This window comes from Diabrotica virgifera, chromosome 2 (genome assembly GCF_917563875.1).
Source record: "Diabrotica virgifera virgifera chromosome 2, PGI_DIABVI_V3a".
In the NCBI taxonomy this organism is placed as follows: Eukaryota; Metazoa; Arthropoda; class Insecta; order Coleoptera; family Chrysomelidae; genus Diabrotica; species Diabrotica virgifera.
The window spans coordinates 7,864,647-7,887,474 of record NC_065444.1 but is presented as its reverse complement, the minus strand read 5'-3'; the positions used below and the strand labels follow the sequence as shown (position 1 = coordinate 7,887,474).

The 22,828-nt window shown below is 30.9% G+C and overlaps 3 protein-coding genes across 4 annotated transcripts in view; 1 reads left to right on the top strand and 2 right to left on the bottom strand.

Moving 5' to 3' along the window:
* Window positions 1-7,011, bottom strand: part of LOC126879429 (elongation of very long chain fatty acids protein AAEL008004-like) — a 73,807-nt gene extending 66,796 nt beyond the window's left edge. Inside the window, exon 1 of the mRNA XM_050642442.1 lies at window positions 6,860-7,011. Within this exon, the coding sequence (XP_050498399.1) occupies window positions 6,860-6,905 (46 nt within the window). The 5' untranslated portion in view covers window positions 6,906-7,011. The remainder of the gene's footprint in view (window positions 1-6,859) is intronic.
* Window positions 1-22,828, top strand: part of LOC126879427 (oxysterol-binding protein-related protein 9) — a 378,474-nt gene that overhangs the window by 108,775 nt on the left and 246,871 nt on the right. The window lies entirely within an intron of this gene.
* Window positions 19,007-22,828, bottom strand: part of LOC126879431 (elongation of very long chain fatty acids protein-like) — a 37,983-nt gene continuing 34,161 nt past the window's right edge. Inside the window, exon 5 of the mRNA XM_050642444.1 lies at window positions 19,007-19,305. Within this exon, the coding sequence (XP_050498401.1) occupies window positions 19,135-19,305 (171 nt within the window). The 3' untranslated portion in view covers window positions 19,007-19,134. The remainder of the gene's footprint in view (window positions 19,306-22,828) is intronic.

Sequence of the window (22,828 nt, the reverse complement as noted above, 5' to 3'; positions counted from 1 at the left end):
TGATCCTTTATAACTTAGGAAGCAATATCAGCGCGCGAAAAACGCGTTCCAAGATTGCAAATTTAATTTTGAATATTCTGTCGAAATATCTGGCACACGTATTCGCAATATAGTAAACAATTGTGGTACAGAGCCCAATTTAAGAAACATGTTAGTATGAATATGTAGAAATTACTCTAAAATTAAATTAAATATAAAAAACGAGTCTGTGCCGCTTTAAGAAGAACAAAAAAATGCAGTTTCTTCAAATAAACTTTTTTATCCCATGTCTAGATTTTGTGTCACAATGGAATTACTAAAAAACGATTATCTATAAAAAGAAATCGAACTTGACTGGCATGGCAACATTTAGTGCGCCTATGAGTATAATAATTATTGTTATCACATTACTGTGCCTTTGTTTCTGATAGTATAGTGTATAGTGTCACTGACACTGTAGTACTGCCGACACACTGTTGCCGCACCGTCGAAAGTTCGGAGAACTATCGAAAAAAAATATTGATGACGCGCTGATGTAGCCTCTTAATAGAGTACATTTATTTTTAATTAAGTTAATTTAATTTTTAAATGAACTTTAGAAAACCTAATAAATATTTAGTAACAGAAATATTTCTTTAAAAATTTTTGATATATTTTCATTTTATATGTTTATATTGAAATAATTAACTTAAAAATATAAGTATGTACTTTAAAATTATAGTTTTTCAAATTATTAACTTAATTCAAAAAGAAAATAATATAGAATACGTGCACGCGCATGTAATTCGTTCAGGTAAGTACATAATTACAAGAAAAACCAAAGTTTTCAGTTCTTTTTCCAAAAATTCAAAAAAAATTTCCAAAATTTTTCCATTGGCTGTAAATTTTTTTTCAAAATTTTTGGAAAATATTAATTTTAAGCCCTTAATAGATCTGTAAAGAGTGTGTTCAGTGTTCACCAATTTTCAGATTAATTGATACAAAACTAACCGAATAAGACTGTTTTAAAAATTTTTGGTTTTCAACCCTTATTAAAAATAGGCTATATCTCATAAAATAATCGAGATCTAAAAAAAAAATTTAAGACCAATCTTTAAGGTTAAATCACTCTGATGACTATTTTATTTTTCACTGTTACATTTTTTTTATTATTTCATTATTTTTAAAATACAGCACTTTTAATGAAAAACCAACCCTTATTTCCCTATTTTTGTAAAATGGAGACGGTTTAGAATTGTAAACTTTTTCTTATATAATAATAGACAATTTTAACTACCTATTCCCAAATTTTCATCCTTCCTTTAATTTTTTTGAGGTTTTTGTAAAGTTTTGTGTTCCTTGATCGGGCTATTAGTCGATCTTCGTAAATAATGACACATAGTGTCCGTGGCTAAGCGGAGAAGGCGAATGAATTCCAATACCAACCGCTCTTATCAGCGCTGGTTCGAGTCCCAATAGAAACTTTCTTTTTTGTTTTTCTTTAATACATTTTATGATTGTAAGTATATTTATTATATAATTGTATTTTCAGAAAATACGTATTTAGTTAAAAAAAATTTCGACAATTAATGTTCAGACATCATTTGTGGCTTGTTTAATGTGTTTGTGTGTGTTTTATTCTTTTATTATTTTAATTTTTGGCACTGTTCTAATAAAAATGTTTGAGAAGTAGTAAGTATAATAATAGAAGTATAACTTCTTACGTGCGTACAAAGTACACACACATTCTTTTTTTTTAATATCCCCATAATTCGATAGAGGCACAAATTCTAAGCAAAATTTGTTATATAAAGTTATCCAAATAAATCAAAACTTTTTGAGTTATTAAAGATCAAAGGTATTAATTTTTTCTTGAGAAAAATGCATGTTTTTAAACGATTTTTCATAAATAACTCAAAAAATATAAGTTTTTACAAAATAGTTATTTATGATATAAGTGTTAAAAGTACACGTTTAAGGCACGCACGTGAAAGTTTCACATGAAATTCACATGAGTGCCTTAAAAATGTACTTTTTAACACGCATATCATACAATATTTTTTCTACAAACGTAATTACAGGACAATATCTACAAAAACTTTTACTTGAACATGACTGACATTCGATTTTTATATTTTTTTGACATTACATCAAAATTGTCTATACGGTCAATACGAACTGCAGTGCCTTAATAGTACATTATATACCGCGGGACTGAAGTAGTACATTTAATCCTGAAGGTAAAGTTTATGGCCCGACCGCAGGGAGGGCCATAATTTACCTGAAGGATTAAATGTACTTCAGTCGCAAGGTATATACGATACTTTTCGTACTTCCGGTATGATTTTATTAATTATTTCAATAATTTCAATCAGTTTTTTCTCTCTTCAACTCATTTAATAAACTGTCTTTAAAATAAGTTACCATAGTAACATTGCGTTGTGACAGTTATAATTTAGAAACATTGTCATTACTAGTGTCATTGTAAAGAAACATTGTTATTGATAATTATTGGTATCATGAGTGAAGAAGGTGTATCTGATATTGATAAAAGAGCAGCCGAAGTAGGTGAAGAATTGTTACCACCGAAATCTAGAAAACTATACGAGCAGCAGTACGATGCTTTTAAAAAGTGGTGCCGCTTAAAAAATGTGAGACAACCTACTGAAAATGAGCTGTTAGTCTACTTCGATGATAAATCAAAAGCGGTTTGTGCCTCAACTCTCTGGGCACATTACTCAATGCTGAAATCGGTTATTAACATTAGAGAAGATATTGATATAAGTAAATTTCCAAAATTATTAGCTTTTTTGAAGAGAAGAAATGAGGGATTTAAGCCAAAGAAGTCAAGAATTCTCACGTCTGAGCAGGTAGATCAGTTCTTACGGGAGGCTCCGGATGATAAATATTTAATGCTTAAGGTAAATTTGGAAATTTGTTTATATTCAGAAATTTTAAGAAATCAATTTTTTTGTAGGTTGCACTTATTTTGGGCGTTGCGGGAGCTTGTCGTGGAAAAGAGTTGGTTGATTTAGAAATCGACGATGTGAGAGATTTGGGCGATTCCTTCCTAATTGCGATTAGAAACACCAAAAATAAAATTGACCGAAATTTTGTGATCAAAAATTCAGAAAACAGTGCCATCAGTTTTGTGGCGATATTTCGGAAATATGTGGCATTGCGAAAGACAGGGACAACTCATTCAAAATTTTTTGTTCAATACATCAACAAAGAATGTACTACGCGAGTAGTAGGAAAAAACATGTTTGGTACAATTCCACGGCAAATAGCAGCTTTCTTGAAATTAGAAAATGCGACGTCTTATACGGGACATTGTTTTAGACGCACATCTGCGTCTTTGTTAGCTGATTCGGGAGCAACAATAGACGTGCTGAAGAGACATGGAGGATGGAAATCCTCCAACGTGGCCGAGGGATATATTGAATCGTCTATTAAAAATAAACAAAAAATTTCAGATAAAATATTTGGTCAAGTCGCCGATTCGTCCACTATAGTTATGCCACAGTCCTCATTCTCGCTTCCTGTTTCCGCAGGATCTTCGAAACAAACACCAGTTCAATATGAAAAGGACCTATCTGTTACTCGTCAGTTACCTGCTGCATTAACCCAGGAAAGACTGGTCAATATGACGAACTGTCACAATATTAATTTGAATATTAACGTTAATTACCATTCTAATTAATTATATTTTTCAATAAAATATCCCTTAAATTCGTTTGTTTGTGATTTAATCGTTCCGGGAGTTTCGTCAATATTTAATCCCGGAGGGATTAAATGTGACACTTTAGTACCTGTCACAAGGGAGTGAAGTTGTCACTTTAGGCCCGGAAGTACGAAAAAATATTTTTTCTACAACCACTATTCAAAGTGCACTTTTCTGCACGGTTTTATGTTAGCAAACTTGATATTTTCTCACAGTATAAGATATTTGACATTAGTGTGCAGAAAAGTGACGTTTCTGTGCCGCAGAGTGACGTTTCTGTGCCGCAAAGTTCTTTTCTGCACAGTTGACTACCTCATTCTGAGTAACGTTATATTCTGTTTACATCCGTGGACTACCGCATTCTGAGTAACGTTATATTCTGTTTACATCCGTGGTTAAACTTTAGACAAATATACAGTGAGCACGTAAAGGTTGGAATAAATTCATTTTCTCGAGAATGGACGATTTTGGAAAAAAATCCCGAAACAGGTCAATTTTTATTTTTAAATTACGACTTTTTGGCATATACATCATACTAGTGACGTCACCCATCTGGGCGTGATGGCGTCATCTACGATTTTTTTAAATGAGCATAGGGGTCTTGTGTAGGTCATTTGAAAGGTAATTCAATTCTCTATTCAGTAATGTAAACATTAACATAATTGTTTATGCAGGGTGCCCAAAAAAATTTTTTTTTAATTAAATTTATTGACATAAAAAGAAGAATGTGTGTAATTTATTTAATTCAAAATACATTTTACTCCTATCAGAAAACAGGAAATAATGTTTATTTGACAAATAAATATTGTCTTTTGCTTAAATTCAGTATTAAAGCAGCCACCCACCTTCCTCTTGACAGTTTGAACATTTACTTTAAGCGAAAAGCAATGATTATTTTTCAAATAAACATTTTTTTCTGTTTTCTGAGAGCAGTAAAATGTATTTTGAATTAAATAAATTACTTGTATTCTTCTTTTTATGTCAGTAAATTGAATCCAAAAAAAATTGTTTTGGACACCCTGTATAAATAATTATGTTAATGGTTATATTACTGAATAGAGAATTGAATTACCTTTCAAGTGAGCTATCACACGATCCCTATTCCTATTTAAAAAAATCATCGATGACGTCATCACGCCCAGATGGGTGACTAGTATGATATATATGCCAAAAAGTCGTAATTTAAAAATAAAAATTGACCTGTTTCGGGATTTTTTTCCAAAATCGTCCATTCTCGAGAAAATGAATTTATTCCAACCTTTACGTGCTCACTGTATAACCTATAAGACAATTATTATATTTAACTATAGCATAGAAACTAAATTATGGATGTTACAACTGTTTTATTTTACAATTTTATTCTTATTAAACATTTTATAATTATCAAATAACCAATAAGGATTTAGCAACCTGTGCAAGAGACGTCGAATGAAGTAGGTTTTGTGTAAATCCGTGACTGCATAAATATAATGTCAATAATGTGTAATAATTGTTTAAATTTAAACAAATTAAGGCAGTGCATTAATTTTTTAACTGATTTCTGTGCAATTTATTTAGGTATAAGGAATTTAAATTAATCAGTAGGTATTAATTAAATACAGTTTAAAATTTATCACATAGGTACCTATTATAATTAATCGTCGTTTGGAAATTGTGATTTTTATTTTTAGGAAAAACTGTGCTTGTAGAAAAAGTATAGTGTGAAACACGTGCAGAAAGGTAATTTCTCACTCGTTTGAATTGCGGCACTCGCTTGCGCTCGTACCGCTACTTTTCAAACTCGTGAGAAATTAGTACCTTTCTGCACTTGTTGCACAATATACTATTAAAGCACTAGTGCCTTAAAGTAACATTTTTAACGCACGTATGGAGTGCTAAAAATTGCATTTTTAACACGGTTGTAGAAAAAAGTTATTACCAAAATTGAAGCTAATAAAAAATGAAATAAACTCGTTACTAGCGAAACATTTTATTGTTAACTAAAAGTGAGTAATAGGTAATTGAATGTATATTTTTTTCGATGAGTAGTCGGATCTAAGTATTCAAGCTTAAATAACGGGAAAATGGTGCATTTTATAACATAAACTTATTAAACATTTGTCAAAGTACTTAGAAATATGTATGAAAATAGCCCCCAAACAAGTTGAAAACATTAAAATTTATGCTCCAAAAATGTATCTTTTAAAAATTTTTCCAAAAAAATGTTGTTTTTTATTTAAATAAATAACTCCGGTAATTTTTAAGTTGTCAGGTTCACCTAAAAACATTGGAAAGCTAATTCTAAGGGCTATTAAACCACGTTGAATTTGTTCTTTTAAACCCCTTACTTAAAAAAAAATAAAAGGTTAAACAGCCCCGGTTACACGTTTCTTGTAGCAAAATTTAAACTTTAAACGTTTGTATCTCGGTTATTTTTTACCCTAAAGGTATAGAGAAACAGGTAAAATATTTGGTACAGAAAAATCTAAAATTTGGTTATTTATCATTTTTTACGGATATTGGGTATTTTTGGAGTTATTATCAAAAGAAAATGAAAATTACGATAATTTTAAAAATTCTGATTTTGCACCGTTTTCATGTTATTTCAGCTTGAATACTTAGATTTGAGTACTCGTCGAAAAAAATATACATTCAATTACCCATAACTTCCTGTGAATTAACATTAGTTTAGTTGTCTAAGTGGGGTTGTATTCATTTTTTTATTATCTTCAATTTTGGTAATAATAACTTTTTTGTAAAAGCTTATAGTTTTTGAATTATACGTGAAAAACAGCTTTAAAACATGCATTTTTTACGAAAAAATAAAATCTTTGATCTACAATAACTCAAAAAGTATTGATTTATATTAATAACTTTATATAACAAATTTTAATAAGAATTTGTCCCTCTATCGATTGGTATTATTTTTAATAAAATAATTTTCATCTTCGAGAAGGGGTGGCATCCACCCTCAGGGTAAAAGCTCAAGTTGGTGTCATGTCACCTTTGTTCCTTAAGGTATTCTCTAACTAGTCACCAATTTTCATAAAAATCGATGAAGGTTCAACGAAATCGGAGGTGAAAACCTTCAGTAACTGCACTAAATCCAAAGTTAATTATCGCCCCGAAAGAAGAGTATACCAATTGTTTACACGTTTTTGTGTATTTCAAACTCAAAAATAATTATTATCGACTCACCTGCTAAGTTATAAAAATAATTGTACAAGTTTACTACGGCTGCCATTTTATTAAACTAATATTCTACACTCTACAAACAGTACAATCACCCTCAATCCGATCCCGTGGCACACTGCTCTTTGGTTAAATAATTATTAAATACGAATAATTGATTAAGAATTTTAGAACATACTAAACATCTATTGTTTGTTAATTCAAAGTACGTGAATTGACGTTTTGCAGCAATAATTCTTTCAAAAAATTAATGGCCAGAATATAAGGCAGTAAATTTTTATTTGGACGCACTTTATTAAATGCTTATGCTGTAAATGTGAAAGAGAGAGCAAATAAAAGAGTAGTGTATATTTTGACACAGATAGTCTGTGGCCTATTGGCATATATTTCGTTTTTTAAATAACCTCATAAATATAACCTAGATGTGTCAAATCCGGAAATCTTGCTGGTCATTAGATAGCTCATCTTCCAACCCAAAAGATTTGGAAATGTATTGTGAGAAACTCAAGTACTCCTCGAAGATAATGAGGAGATGTTCTATCTTGATGAAACTAAATTGATATATTCACGATATGAGGATTTTATCATCAGGAAGGAGTCTGGCTAATTCTGGATTTTTCTCCAATTCTAAAAATGCCATACATTCTTCACCCGTTTTGGTTCTAACCCAAAAATAAGGTCCAATAATGGTATTGCACTTTGTTAAATAATTCTTAAATACGAATAATTGATTAAGAATTTTAGAACACACTAAACATCTATTGTTTGTTAATTCAAAGTACGTGAATTGACGTTTTGCAGTAATAATTCTTTCAAAAAATTAATGGCCAGAATATAAGGCAGTACATTTTTATTTTGACGCACTTTATTAAATGGTTTTAGATATGAAAGAGAGAACGAATAAAAAACTAGTGTATATTTTGATACAAATAGTCTGTGGCATATTTACTGTAGTTTTCCTTTAGCCCACCTTGAAGAATTTGAAAGAAGAATGGAAGAAGAATTGAAATTGTTGCCATAGCTATTTTAATGTTTAATGTAGATAAATTTTGTTTTATATATAGACCAGGGCGCATCTGTAAAAATATTAGTACATTTGGACGTTGAGAGGTGACTCAAATTTTTTTGTAGAAATTGCTTGAAAATAAATCAAATAATAATATTTCAGTTATCCTCCCTCTCAAAAAGGTCCGGAACATTGTTTAAATAATCAAAATGTCAAAAAATTAAGGAAAAATTCGATTTTTTTCTTCGTTTTTTGATTATAACTTTAAAAGTGTTCATTTTCGAGAAAAGTTGTACTAACATAAAAGTTGCGTAATTAAATTTCCTAGAATATAAAATCGGTTAAAAATTGAAAAAAATTGTCACCCTTGTTGCAAAATAGCAATAATTGCGAAAAAACCATACAAAAATAAGTACATATTCGCATTTTACGTTTTTCAACCATTTATGCTACACGTAGGACCTTCATGTTTCACCCAGAAAAACTTTATGATACAGTAAAACAACACTGTAAATTTCATTAAGATCGGTTCAATAGATTTTGCAAAATAAATTTTGCAATCCAGCTGTCGCAAAAAAAAATCATTTTTTCAAAATGTTACAGGACTGAAAATAAAGCAGATAGTAAGTTGAAATTTTTTTGCGTATAGAAGTGTACTGTACCTTTCATTTGCAATTTTGCAAAATTAAAATCGATTAACACCACGGCGTCAGGAATTTTTTTAAATAAACATTAATTATTGGTGCTACGCGCAGGACAGCGGATAGTTTGCTCTGATTGGGCATTCCATTGACCTTTGATAATGATTGATACATTTTAATTTTTATTACATTTCGATATAAATAAATAAATTTGTTTATTGCAAAATAAAAACACATACTGCAAGCGCCAGTTAACTTGGCGACAGCGAATACGCACAACAACGCTGAGACTGATGATCATCCCATAAGCCACTGTGCAATGCGTCTCGCCAAGTTAACTGGCGCTTGCCTCTATCCTTTGAAATAACACTTTTATTAGCAAAAACTTTCTTTGTTCATATATTTTAACTTAGAGAATAAAAGTTTATTATTTTTAAAACATATACAATTGTTTAAACAATATTTCACAAACAATAATAAAATTAGTTTGATTTTTGTGAAATTAAAATACTAAAATACAACAAAATATAGAGTAAGAAAATAATATATTAGATAAAGATTGGAAGAAATTTTGGTGAAAATCAACTTGTGTGAATCGAACACTGCTGTCCTGCGCGTAGCACCAAAAATTAATGTTTATTTAAAAAATTTCCTGGCGCCGTGGTAGTTAATCAATTTTAATTTTGCAAATTGCAAATGAAAGGTACAATACACTTTATAAGCAAAAAAATTTTCAACTTGCTATCTGCTTTATTTTCAGTCCTGTAGCATTTTGAAAAAAAAAAATTTTTTTTTGCGAAAGCTGGATTGCAAAATTTATTTTGCAAAATCTATTGAACCGATCTTAATTAAATTTATAGTATTGTTTTACTGTATCATAAAGTTTTTCTGGGTGAAATATGAAGGTCCTAAGTGTAGCATAAATGGTTAAAAAACGTAAAATGCGAATACTTGTTTTTGTATGGTTTTTTCGCAATTATTGCTATTTTGCAACTAGGGTGACTATTTTTTAAATTTTTAACCAATTCTGTATTATATCAAATTTAATTACGCAACAAAAAACGAAAAAAAAATCGAATTTTTCCTTCATTTTTTGACATTTTGATTATTTAAACAATGTTCCGGACCTTTTTGAGAGGGAGGATAACTCAAATATTATTATTTGATTTATTTTCAAGCAATTTCTGCAAAAAAATTTGAGTCACCTCTCAACGTCCATCTCAAAACAGATGCGCCCTGGACTAATACTGGTTTTGTAAATTTCTCTAATACATGTTCCCTTAATACATTTTAATCAGTACTTGTAAAAATTATTTAACCATTGGAAACACAAAAAAGAGAAGGCACCTATACAGTCCAGCTCTAACCCAAGTTTATTCATTTACATACACGTTGTTTTTTTTTAAATAAGCTCATAAAAAATAATCTAGAGATGTCAAATCCGGGGATCTGGCTGGCCATTTGATAGCTCATCTTCTTCCAATCCAACGATTTTGAAATATGTTGTAGAGAAACTCACGGAAACCTCGAAGATAATAAAGAGGTGCTCCATTTTGCTTAAACCAAATTGATTTGTTCACGAGATGAGGATTTATATCATCAGGAAACAGTCTGGCTAAATCTGGAATTACCTTCAATTGTAAAAATGCCCTGTATTCTGTCACTTATTATGGTTCTATCCCAAAAATAAGGTTCAATAATGGTATTATTAATAATTCCTGCCCACACATTGATATTTTTTCGATACTGCGAATGTGCCTCCACCATTTTATGCAGATTTTCATCGGACCAGTACCTTCAGTTATATTACTACAGGTGTTATTTTAAGTATTGTCACTTTTTTACAAATGCAAGAGTGAAGATTCAAGGAGAAACAACAGAACAGTTTAGCACAGACCAAGGAGTGAAGAAGGGTCTATCCCTTCTTCAGTCCTCCTTCAGAAAGTCCTATTTTACCTGGTCTTGTTCTCATAAAATTTAAAACAAAAAAGGTCCTATACATAATTGTTATAAAATCAACGGTTCCAGAGTTATGGAGGGTGAAAAGTGAAGGTTTTCGATACTTTTTATATATTTTGGGCAATTTATAATGTTATTACTGATGAAAGAAATTTTCTTTAACAGGATTGTGTTTTGTAAATAAAAAGGCTATTTCAGTGGCCGACCAACCTCACAAACCAAAATCATCATCAATTGCCCAAAAAATATAAAAAGTATCGAAAACCTCCACTTTTCCCCATCCGTAACTCTGAAACCGTTGATTTTATAACAGTTATGTATCGGACCTTTTTTGTTTTAAATTTTATGTAGGACATTTTTGTATAGAACATTTTTACGCTAAAGCATAGTTTTAGAAATATTGACGAAAAACGTAAAAAAACTACTAATTTACCGACTTCTCCCCATCTCCACCCCCCCCCCCCCCAAACCGGAAAACCGGACGCTCAAAATCGTGTAACTGTTTACTGAACAATATGTCAACAACCGGACCATATAGAACAATTTGGTGTTGGAGGAAAACTTTTACTTTGGATGTTTGGGTTAGGCCTTTCATTTTAGAAGGATTATGCATAGGGCCTTTTTTATTTCAAATTTAATATAGAACATTTTTGTATAGAAGGTTGTTCATGCTAAACCGCACAGTTTTAGAAATATTGACGAAAAACGTAAAAAACTACGAATTTATCTATTTCTCCCCCCTCTCCCCCCCCCAAACCCAGCGCTCAAAATGGTGTGGCTTTTGTCTGAACATTATGTGGACCATATAGAAAAATTTGGTGTTAGAGGATAACTTTCACTTTGGATGTCTGGGTTATGCCATCTTTTGGATTCATTGTATCATACTATTCCTTGTTTCTCACCCAATCTGTGCATGGTATGCGGAATATTCTTGGCAATGTCCACATTTCGAAGTCCGTCCAACTTATGAATGGAAGACCCGTGTTGAGCTGCCCCCCCCCCCACTTGCAAAAATTAAAAAACAAATAGCCCTGATTTATGAGCTATTTATGAGCTCTCATATTCCGCAAACTAAAAATTTTGAGCTCGTTCCACTGAGCAGGAATTTAATACCCTATTGGGGGGGGCTGAGTCAGCCCCCCCACTACTTAAAAATAGGAATATTGAATCGGTTTTTGCGGCAGAATTACGAGCTATTTATGAGCTCTTGAAATTATATAGTTTCGATTTTTGAGCTCATCCCCTTCACCCCCAAACAACCCTTTAATTGATTTAACTTAAGAGAAAGATGCTGAGAAAACTTAAAATATATCGTATTGCGAATATAATTCCTATAGCTTATATACTCTAAAAATAAACTATTAAATCAAGAGCATTTCGATTATTGAGCTACAACCCCTTCGCCAGAAAACCACCCTATCTTCCCGGCTTAAGAGAAAGTTGTACTTAAAATGCGTTAAACTAATTATTTGGCGACTACATATCATTTAATAATCTATAACCTTCCAAATTACGCGCATTTAGATCAGTAAATTGCAATTTATTTTGTATAGTGCAGTCACTGAAGGTAAAAATCAACGATTACCTTCAATTTCGGTGAACCTTCATCGATTTTCACGAAAATTGGTCAGTGGTTAGAGGATACGTCAAGAAACAAAGGTGACATGGTACCACCTTGCGCCTTTACCCTGAGGGTGGATACCGCCCCTTCTCGGGGGTGAAAATTATTTTATAAAAAATAACTGCACAAATCAATAAAAGAACAAATTAAAAGCAAAATTTATTATATAAAGTTAATAAAATAAGTAAATACTTTTTAAGTTATTAAAGATCAAAGATTTTAATTATTTGTGAAAAAATGCATGTTTTGGAGAGGTTTTTTGTAAATCACTGAAAAACTGTAAGTTTTTACAAAAAAGTTAATAGTAGTTTAATTGGTATAGCTTATATTCTAAGAATAAACTCTAAAATCACGCGCCTTTCGATTATTGAACTACAACCCCTTCGCAAGGAAACTATCCCTTATTCCCGGCTTAAGAGAGGGTTGTACTTAAAATAATTTAAATTAATTATTTGTCGACTATATATTGTTTAATAATTTATGAGCTCGCAAAATATACGCATCTCAATTATTGAATTGCCATTTTCTTTCTATAGTGCAGTCACTGAAGGTAAAAATCAACTATGACCTTCGATTTCGGTAAATCTCCATTCATTTTCACGAAAATTGGTGAGCGGATTTTGATACTATCAACTTTTTCTGGATCTTATTTTTCATAGGTATTTCTAAGTACTTTGACAAGTATTTAGTACCTAAGTGTTATAAAATGCATCTTTCCCATTATTTAAGCTTGAACCCTTAGATTTGAACAGTCGCGGAAAAAATATACATTTAATTACCAATAACTTACTTTAAATTAACATTAAAGGGTTTTTAAAGTAAGCAATTTATTATATTTTTTATTAGCTTCAATTTTAGTGATGAAAACTTTTTTGTAAAAACTTACAGTTTTTGAGTCATTTATGAAAAATCGCTCTAAAGCATGCATTTTCTTTCCAAAAATTAAAATATTTGATCTTTAATAACTCAAAAAGTATTGATTTATTTTAATCACATTATATAACAAATTTTGCTTACAATTTGTCCCTCTCTCGATTTGTGGGGTTATTTTTAATAAAGTAATTTTCACTCCCGAGAAGGGGTGACATATACCCCAGGCTAAAACCCCAAGTTCTTATTGTCAATTCGTGAAAATAAATGGCGATTTACCGAAATCGAAGGTAATAGTTGATTTTTACCTTCAGTGACTGCACTATAGAAAGAAAATGGCAATTCAATAATTGAGATGCGTATATTTTGCAAGCTCATAAATTATTAAACGATATGTAGTCGCCAAATAATTAATTTAAATTATTTTAAGAACAACTCTCTCTCTCTCTTAAGCCGGGAATATGGGGTCGTTTTCTTGCGAAGGGGTTGTAGCTCTATAATCGAAAGACGCGTGATTTAAGAGTTTATTCTTAGAATATAAGCTATACGAATTAAACTACTATTAACTTTTTTGTAAAAACCTAAAGTTTTTCAGTGATTTACAAAAAACCTCTTCAAAACATGCATTTTTTTCACAAATAATTAAAATATTTGATCTTTAATAACTTAAAAAGTATTGACTTATTTTATTAACTTTATATAATAAATTTTGCTTTTAATTTGTTCTTTTATTGATTTGTGCATTTATTTGTTATAAAATAATTTTCACCCCCGAGAAGGGGCGGTATCCACCCTCAGGGTAAAGGCGCAAGGTGGTACCATGTCATCTTTGTTTCTTGACGTATCCTCTAACTACTGACCAATTTTCGTGAAAATCGATGAAGGTTCACCGAAATTGAAGGTAATCGTTGATTTTTACCTTCAGTGACTGCACTATACAAAATAAATTGCAATTTACTGATCTAAATGCGCGTAATTTGGAAGCTTATAAATTATTAAATGATATGTAGTCGCCAAATAATTAGTTTAATGCATTTTAAGTACAACTTTCTCTTAAGCCGGGAAGATAGGGTGGTTTTCTTGCGAAGGGGTTGTAGCTCAATAATCGAAATGCTCTTGATTTAATAGTTTATTCTTAGAGTATATAAGCTATATGAATTATATCCGCAATACGATATATTTTAAGTTTTCTCAGCATCTTTCTCTTAAGTTAAATCAATTAAAGGGTTGTTTGGGGGTGAAGGGGATGAGCTCAAAAATCGAAAGTATATAATTTCAAGAGCTCATAAATAGCTCGTAATTCTGCCGCAAAAACCGATTCAATATTCCTATTTTTAAGTAGTGGGGGGGGCTGACTCAGCCCCCCCCACTAGGGTATTAAATTCCTGCTCAGTGGAACGAGCTCAAAATTTTTAGTTTGCGGAATATGAGAGCTCATAAATAGCTCATAAATCAGGGCTATTTGTTTTTTAATTTTTGCAAGTGGGGGGGGCCAGCTCAACACGGGTGAATGGAAGATATTTTCAACGTCCATGTTTCCATGCCGTATAACAATATGGACCATACATAGTACTTAACCATTCTGTAACGGAGATTGAATACGGAGATTATGCTGAATCCGAATATGGCATTGCAATTTGAAAATTCTTATACAGAAGCTCTTATACAGTATGTCTGCGCTAGGAACCACGCGGAAAACTTTTTTATTATCGATTTTACGAAAAAAGTTATTCTTCATAAAATGCTCAGGATAGTCAAAAATCTAAAACTTAACCATCAGATATCAAATTTTATCAATTTTATACGAGTTATGTCAAAAATATGAATTTCCTTAAAGAATAAAGTACCTTTACATTCCAGAATATCAAAAAATGATATTCTGATATTCTGGAATATAAAAATGATATATATTACAAGAATTTTTTTACTTAGCAACAACATTTTTGTTTATTTTAGTAGTATTTTGTATTTTGACAACGAAACCCGATTTGGGCTTCGAAACGTTAATAAAATATTTTTTTTGGTAAAATTGTGGCTATTTCCCATTAAAAATAGTTGATTATAAAAATGCCACAAGGAAATAGTTGCAGAACAACATCAAAAAATGATATTATGAAAAGTTGTTTGAAATTAAAAACTATATATACAATTACATCATTCTAATCGAAAAAAAAATTAAATTTTTTCTCAAATTACGGATACTACTCATCATCATTTTATTACAATTATGATAACTATTTTATTATCACTTTTACGAAAAAAAGTTATTCTTCATAAAATGCTCTCCCTGGTTTAAAATCTAAGATACAACCATCAGATATCAAACTTTTTTAATTTTATACGAGGTATGTAAAAAATATGAATTTTTCTTACGAGTTAAGTGCCTTTATTATTCACAATGTTTTAATTAGAAGGATGTAATTGAACACTAATACAAATTTTTTTAATTCCAAACAACTTTTCTTAATAACAATTTTCGATTCTTTACTCTTGAGTGAAATTCATATTTTTTGACATACCTCGTATAAAATTAATTAAATTTGATATTTGATGATTGCATCTTAGATTATATACGATACAGAGTATTTTGTAAAGAATAACTTTTTCGTAAAACTGATAATAAAAAAGTTATCAATAGGTTCCAAGTTACGCAGACATACTGTATAAGAGCTAAAAAAAAATTTTTTTTGCTGAACATTTATTATTGTTGAAGTATTAAATGTATTTTAGGTAAGTTTTCCAGAACAAAGTTTTGATCACTTTGTATAAACATTTTTTTAGTTGGTAATTTTCGGTTTTTGTATTACATTTTTGTTAACCTTCTTAATTTTCTCAAAAAGAAATAGTTTATTTCATTTCTAAAGTAAAATAATTTAGTGCATTTTAAAGATTACATCCTAAGCTTTAAAAAAGCAATTATAAAACTGTAATAGATCTGTTCAAACTTAAGTAATATCGTCTTAAAGTGGTGGTAATTCTATAAAACTACGAAGATTTCAAAAATTAAATTTTTTGAGACGTCATATCATTTGAATTAAATTTTTGAGATTTTTTTTGAATGAAACATCATTTAGCAAGATGCTTGAAAAGTAAGTTGTGCAAAATTGAGAGTTTTATAATAAAAATTGTATTAGTTACACATGTTTAAATCATTTTTAAACAAAATTCATGTAAGGCTCACTTTCCACCCACACCGTACTTATGCCCATACATTTTATTTCTTTTTATTATAACCATAAGATAGCTTAATTATTCTTCTTTCATGTTCAATTTGTAAAATTTCATTTGATCGATTAGTTAAAGAATTACATTAAACTAACTCAACCGTGCACTTCGCCGTACGCTAGTTTACAGTGCTCCAATGTTTGTGAGAAGGGTGACTTTAGCGTTATAAATAAAAAATTATAGAAGATACAGATTTAATTTTAGAAAATTCTTTATATAAGGTTTTTTTTGGAAAATTTTCTGAATTTTTCAGTTTTTTTCTAAAATTTATATTTTCGGAGTTATTTAAAAAAACATCTGATTTCGTAGTTCATTTGTTTAATAAAAAAATGAAGCACCACTTCTCGAGTAGAACTTTTTGATATGTTGTTTATTAAACATTTCTTAATGAAATTACAAAAAGTTCTATCTTGTTTGATTTTTTCCGAAGTGAAAATCTATATGCACTCCCCTATTGCAGTTGCATGCCATTTTTGTATCTGATGCAACAGAATAATTATTACGCGCAACATAATAGGTTAATACAATTTAAAAACTTGTTCAGGATGACTGTATGTCAAATGTCGCGAATGTTAACTCAATTATCATACATTAAAATAAAAGTATAATGTTTGCTAATCATCAAACGAACCTCGAAATATTTTTTATTTAAAATGACTTTGAATTAATGAATTTCATTTTTTTATGAGAACACTATAATATTCCTATCTATGCAACGCGCTAAATGATTGTGCAAAATCAATAACAACAATCATCTATATTTGCTAATACAGTAAAACCTCCGTTAACCGAAATAATTGGAGGGAGGCCGTTTCAGATAACAAGAATTTCGGTTAAAAATATTCGGTTTTTTGTATTCTGCTTGTGTCAAATTACATATAGTCGAGGCATTGAAGGATTGAAGTGTCGATTTTTTTGCAGTAAGACGGATTTTAATGCAGTTTAGTGCGTTGGATTCGTGAGAATGTCAGGAAACTTTGTGAACTAATGTAATGAATAAGAAATCTCAAATTGCATTTGTGCACAAGAAAAATGCATTTGAAAAATGCATTTCGGTAAATAGTGGGAAAAATTGACTCAATTTTCTTACTCGGGGGTTTTTGGGGTCGCTGAAAACGAATATGAGGTCGGCGAGAGTGTTCAAACTACCTGGTGCCTGCAGCGGGTGTAATAAACGTCTTCCTCAGGAGTATTGTGGTAATTTATCATATAATTGGATTAAACTCATTACTCGGGGGTTTTTGGGGTCGCTGAAAATGAATATGAGGTCGACGAGAGTGTGCAAAGTACCTGGTGCCTGCAGCGGGTGTAATAAACGTCTTCATCTGGAGTATTATGGTAATTTATCATATAATTGGCTTAAACTCATTACTCAGGGGGTTTTTGGGGTCGCTGAAAACGAATATGAGGTCGGCGAGAGTGTGCAAACTACCTTGTGCCTGCAGCGGGTGTAATAAACGTCTTCCTCTGGAGTATTATGGTAATTTATCATATAATTATTTTAAACTCGTTACTCGGGGGTTTTTGAGGTAATCTATTTTCTTCGATGTAACTATAGTGATCGAAAAGGGTGGTATTTTTATTATAAATAAACATAAATTTTTATTATTATAATATACTATTTTTAATTATTAACAATTAGCGCTATAGTCCAACTGTATCGTCGCCCCCGTTAGCGAAACTATTTCGATTAGATTTTTTTGCACAAACTTACTCAAAAAGAGGTTCTTATAACACATCCACAGGGTGCCGGGCGGTGTCGTGGTCGAAAAATTGTTTAAACAATTTTTTTTTTAACAAATTCACAAAAATAATTTTTTCATTGCGAATGATTTTTTTTTAGATAATTTGGATTATTCTGAGCAGAAAAGGTCGCTTTTGATTTTTCTCTAAAATTGATTGTTGTCGAGGTATATGGCCATTTCCGCATTTTTCAAATTTTAAATTACGTATAACTCGACAACAATCAATTTTAGAGAAAAATAACAAGAGACCTTTTTTGCTCAGAATGACCCACATTATCTGAAAAAATATTGTTCGAAATGAAAAAATTATTCTTGTGAATTTGTTTAAAAAAATTGTTTAAACAATTTTTCGACCACGGCATCGCCTGGCACCCTGTGGATATGTTATAAGAACCTCTTTTTGAGTAAATTTGTGCAAAAAAATCGAATCGGAATAATTTCACTAACGGGTGTGACGATAAATCCTGGACTATAGCGCTAATTGTTAACAATTAAAAATAACAGCTTTGTAATAAAATAATGACAAAAATCTCTTCAAGACCTTAAATAAGGGGTTTGAAACTTGATTTAGTTACTTATTGAATTTTATAATAATAATTTTTAATCGAGTTACTAAGCCATGAAAATGGCTATTTTCGTATTTTTCAAGTTTTTAATCGCATATAACTCGACAACAATCAATTTTAGAGAAAAATGACAAGAGTCCTTTTTTGCTCAGAATGTCCCAAATGTATCTAAAGAAAAATTGTTCGCAATGAAAAAATTATTTTCGTGAATTTGTTTAAAAAAAATTGCTTAAACAATTTTTCGACCACGGCACCGCCCGGCACCCTGTGGATATGTTATAAGGACCTCTTTTTGAGTAAGTTTGTGCAAAAAAATCGAATCGGAATAATTTCGCTAGTTAAAATCCTATATGACGTCAAAATTAATGACGCACTGAAAAAAGGGTTTGGGATCCACTGTAAACGAAATGGGCAGTGATTCCTCATTTTCCTGCACGCCTCCAGAATTAGTAGAGGCTGTAAACGAGGCGACAAAAGATGGCAAATTATGACATTTTATGAAATTTATAGAAAAAAAAAATTATTTTTGAAAGCTTTTATTTCATTTTAAAACAAATTAAGAAATATTTACAAAATATTTTAAAGCGTTAAAATACATAATATAAAAATTGTTTGCTCGTGATATAAAATGGAGAAAACGTTTTACAGTTACGTAAATTTTTTGTCCCCTCTCTTCTTGTAGCTTTTCTGGTAAAAATCGAAGAACATCTTGAACAAAAGAAAAACATTTGGCATGTAAAGATAGAAAAACAGTTTAGGTACGTCGCAACCTGGCATGAAAGCTGTTGAAGAATGAATAATCATCAGAGTGAATTGTATCTGAAAATATCAAACATAAGTTGTTAATATTGTACTGAAAAGACTTTTTATCTACTCTCTCTCCTATTATGTATAAGTTTTTAGTTTGTGAAAACTGTCATTATAGATAGCAGTGCGTGAAGGATTTAAAGTGTGCGTGAAGTATCAATGTATTTTAAATGGGATTTACTTTTTCGCATTGTTTTTGACACACTTTCATATAATCAAATATTCTTAACTTTCGCGTTGTTATGTTGATGCCATGTGAGCAATAAATTACAACAAAAGTTTTGACAATTTTGTGGTTTGAAAGAAGTTAGAATTTTTAAATGTCAAAGTTCTAAAAATTGTAGAATATAAATGAATTCCAGTGACGAAAAGTTACAGTTTTTTTATTTGTTTATCGTAGATAAAATATTGTATGAAACTGTTCGTGAAGTACTTTTTGCGAACTTACGCGATGTATAGCACTTGCTTCGCTGTCGCTCGTGCTCTAAACATCGCGTGCGTTCGCAAAAAGCATACTTCACGAACTGTTTCATAATAGTTATTTATGCTATAAACACATAGTGTTTGAGTGATGTTTTCAATGCATTTCTCATTTAAAAATGAACGAGTAGTCGAGCCTACAAACAGGCAGTTTCTACGTAGCATGCGTTAAAACGCAGGCATTGGGTACGGGAAACACTGTTTGTTTATAGCTTTGTTTGACAATAAAAAAATTAATTTTTAGCAATGCAAATAATCAAAACCGGTATAATTTGACTTGAACTTTCAAATACGATAATCAGAATTGCTGTTTTATTTTTTAATCACAAAAGTTATTCGGGTTCAAAAATTGCAATTTTTCGATTTTTTTAAAGTTCAACCGTGTTTATCTCGAAAACTATGCATCTTACGAAAAAACTTGTAAGAACATTTTTTGCTTAGAAAAATCGCTGTTATGTAATTTCTCAAGTTCTTTGTTTGTAACAATCTTATCGACATCCGGATCAACTGTTACCCAAAAAATTCGTGTTCTACGGGTCAAAATACATAAAAAAACTTGGGTAAGTCCATCTGAATAAAGGAGGCCGTTGTACCCTGCCTGGCGCCAGGACTATAATAGGTATAAGCTCTTTAAATGGTATAAAAATTTGTTACAATAATACTGTGATAAAATTCCAAACGGTGGATAAAATGTAAAAAAATATATAAATTAGGAATGTTAGATGGCAACTGGCAACACATTTATATTTTTCTACAACTTGTCTCACAGTACCTATATGGATATATGACATTAGTGTGCAAAAAAGTGACGTTTCTGTGCCGGAAAGTTCTTTTCTGCACAGAAAAGTGACGTTTCTGTGACGGAATAGTATATTGTGCAACAAGTGCAGAAAGGTACTAATTTCTCACGAGTTTGAAAAGTTGCGGTACGAGCGCAAGCGAGTGCCGCAATTTTTTGGAAAATTTTTAGCTTTCTGCACGTGTTTCACACTATACTTTTTCTACAAGCACAGTTTTTCCTAAAAATAAAAATCACAATTTCCAAACGACGATTAATTATAATAGGTACCTATGTGATAAATTTTAAACTGTATTTAATTAATACCTACTGATCAATTTAAATTCCTTATACCTAAATAAATTGCACAGAAATCAGTTAAAAAATTAATGCACTGCCTTAATTTGTTTAAATTTAAACAATTATTACACATTATTGACATTATATTTATGCAGTCACGGATTTACACAAAACCTACTTCATTCGACGTCTCTTGCACAGGTTGCTAAATCCTTATTGGTTATTTGATAATTATAAAATGTTTAATAAGAATAAAATTGTAAAATAAAACAGTTGTAACATCCATAATTTAGTTTCTATGCTATAGTTAAATATAATAATTGTCTTATAGGTTATATATTTGTCTAAAGTTTAACCACGGATGTAAACAGAATATAACGTTACTCAGAATGCGGTAGTCCACGGATGTAAACAAAATATAACGTTACTCAGAATGAGGTAGTCAACTGTGCAGAAAAGAACTTTGCGGCACAGAAACGTCACTTTTCTGCACACTAATGTCAAATATCTTATACTGTGAGAAAATATCAAGTTTGCTAACATAAAACCGTGCAGAAAAGTGCACTTTGAATAGTGGTTGTAGAAAAAGTTCTTTTCTGCACAGTACCATTACAGTCCAAAAAAAATATAATTATAACATGTTTGATGAAATTGTTTTATTTGAGATATTAGATTTGAAGTACTTTTCAAAAAAGAACCGATTTAACTACATCTAGTCTAGGGCGCATCTGTTTTGAGATGGACGTTGAGAGGTGACTCATATTTTTTTGCAGAAATTGCTTGGAAATCGTTCATATAGAGTGTCCCAAAAGTAGTGGAACGGTCGAATATTTCGCGAACTAAACATCGGATCGAAAAACTGAAAAATACGTATTCAATCATTTTCAAAAATCTATCCAATGACACCAAACACCAATCCCCACTACACCCCCTGGAGGTGGGGAAACCCCCAGTTTTTCTTGCAAATTTGGATTCGTTACATAAAAGTAGGCAACTTTTATTCAAGACGTTTTTTCGAACTGTGGATAGATGGCGCTATAATTGGGAAAAACGATTTTTCCTGATACCATAGGTAAATTATAGAAACGGTCTAATATCTCACGAAATATACTTCCAAATGAAAAACCAAAAAACAAATTTTTAATCTTTTTTGAAAACCTATCGAATAACATCAAAAATGACCCTCCAACCCACCCCCTGGACGTGGGGTGGGGGTAACTTTAAAATCTTAAATAGCAACCCCCACTTTTTATTACAGATTCGGATTCGTCATAAAAAATTAAGCAACATTTTTTAAAATTTCTGATAGATGGCGCTAATAAATCGAATTTTTCCAATTAAGGCGCCATCTATTAACAATTCTAAAAAATGTTTCGAAAAAATGTTACTTAATTTTTCATGACAGATCCGAATCTGTCTTAAAAAGTGGAGGTTGCTATTCAAGATTTTAAAGTTACCCCCCACCCCACATTCAGGGGGTGGGTTGGAGGGTCATGTTTGGTGTTATTCGATAGGTTTTCGAAAAAGATTAAAAATCTGTTTTTTAGTTTCTAATTTGGAAGTGTATTTCGTGAGATATTAGACCGTTTCTATAATTTACCTATGGCATCAGGATAAATGGTTTTTCCCAATTATAGCGCCATCTATCCACAGTTCGAAAAAATGTCTTGAATAAAAGTTGCTTACTTTTATGTAACAAATTAAAATCAGCAAGAAAAACTGATGGTTTCCATTTGAGATTTTAAAGTTACCCCCACCCCACCTCCAGGGGGTGTAGTGGGGGTTGGTGTTTGGTGTCATTGGATAGATTTTTAAAAATGATTAAACACGTATTTTTCAGTTTTTCGATCTGATGTTTAGTTCGGGAAATATTCGACCGTTCCACTTCTTTTGGGACACCCTGTATAATATTAATTGTGTCATTCTCCCAGTCAAAAAGTTCCGGAACATTGTTTAAATAATCAAAATGTCAAAAAA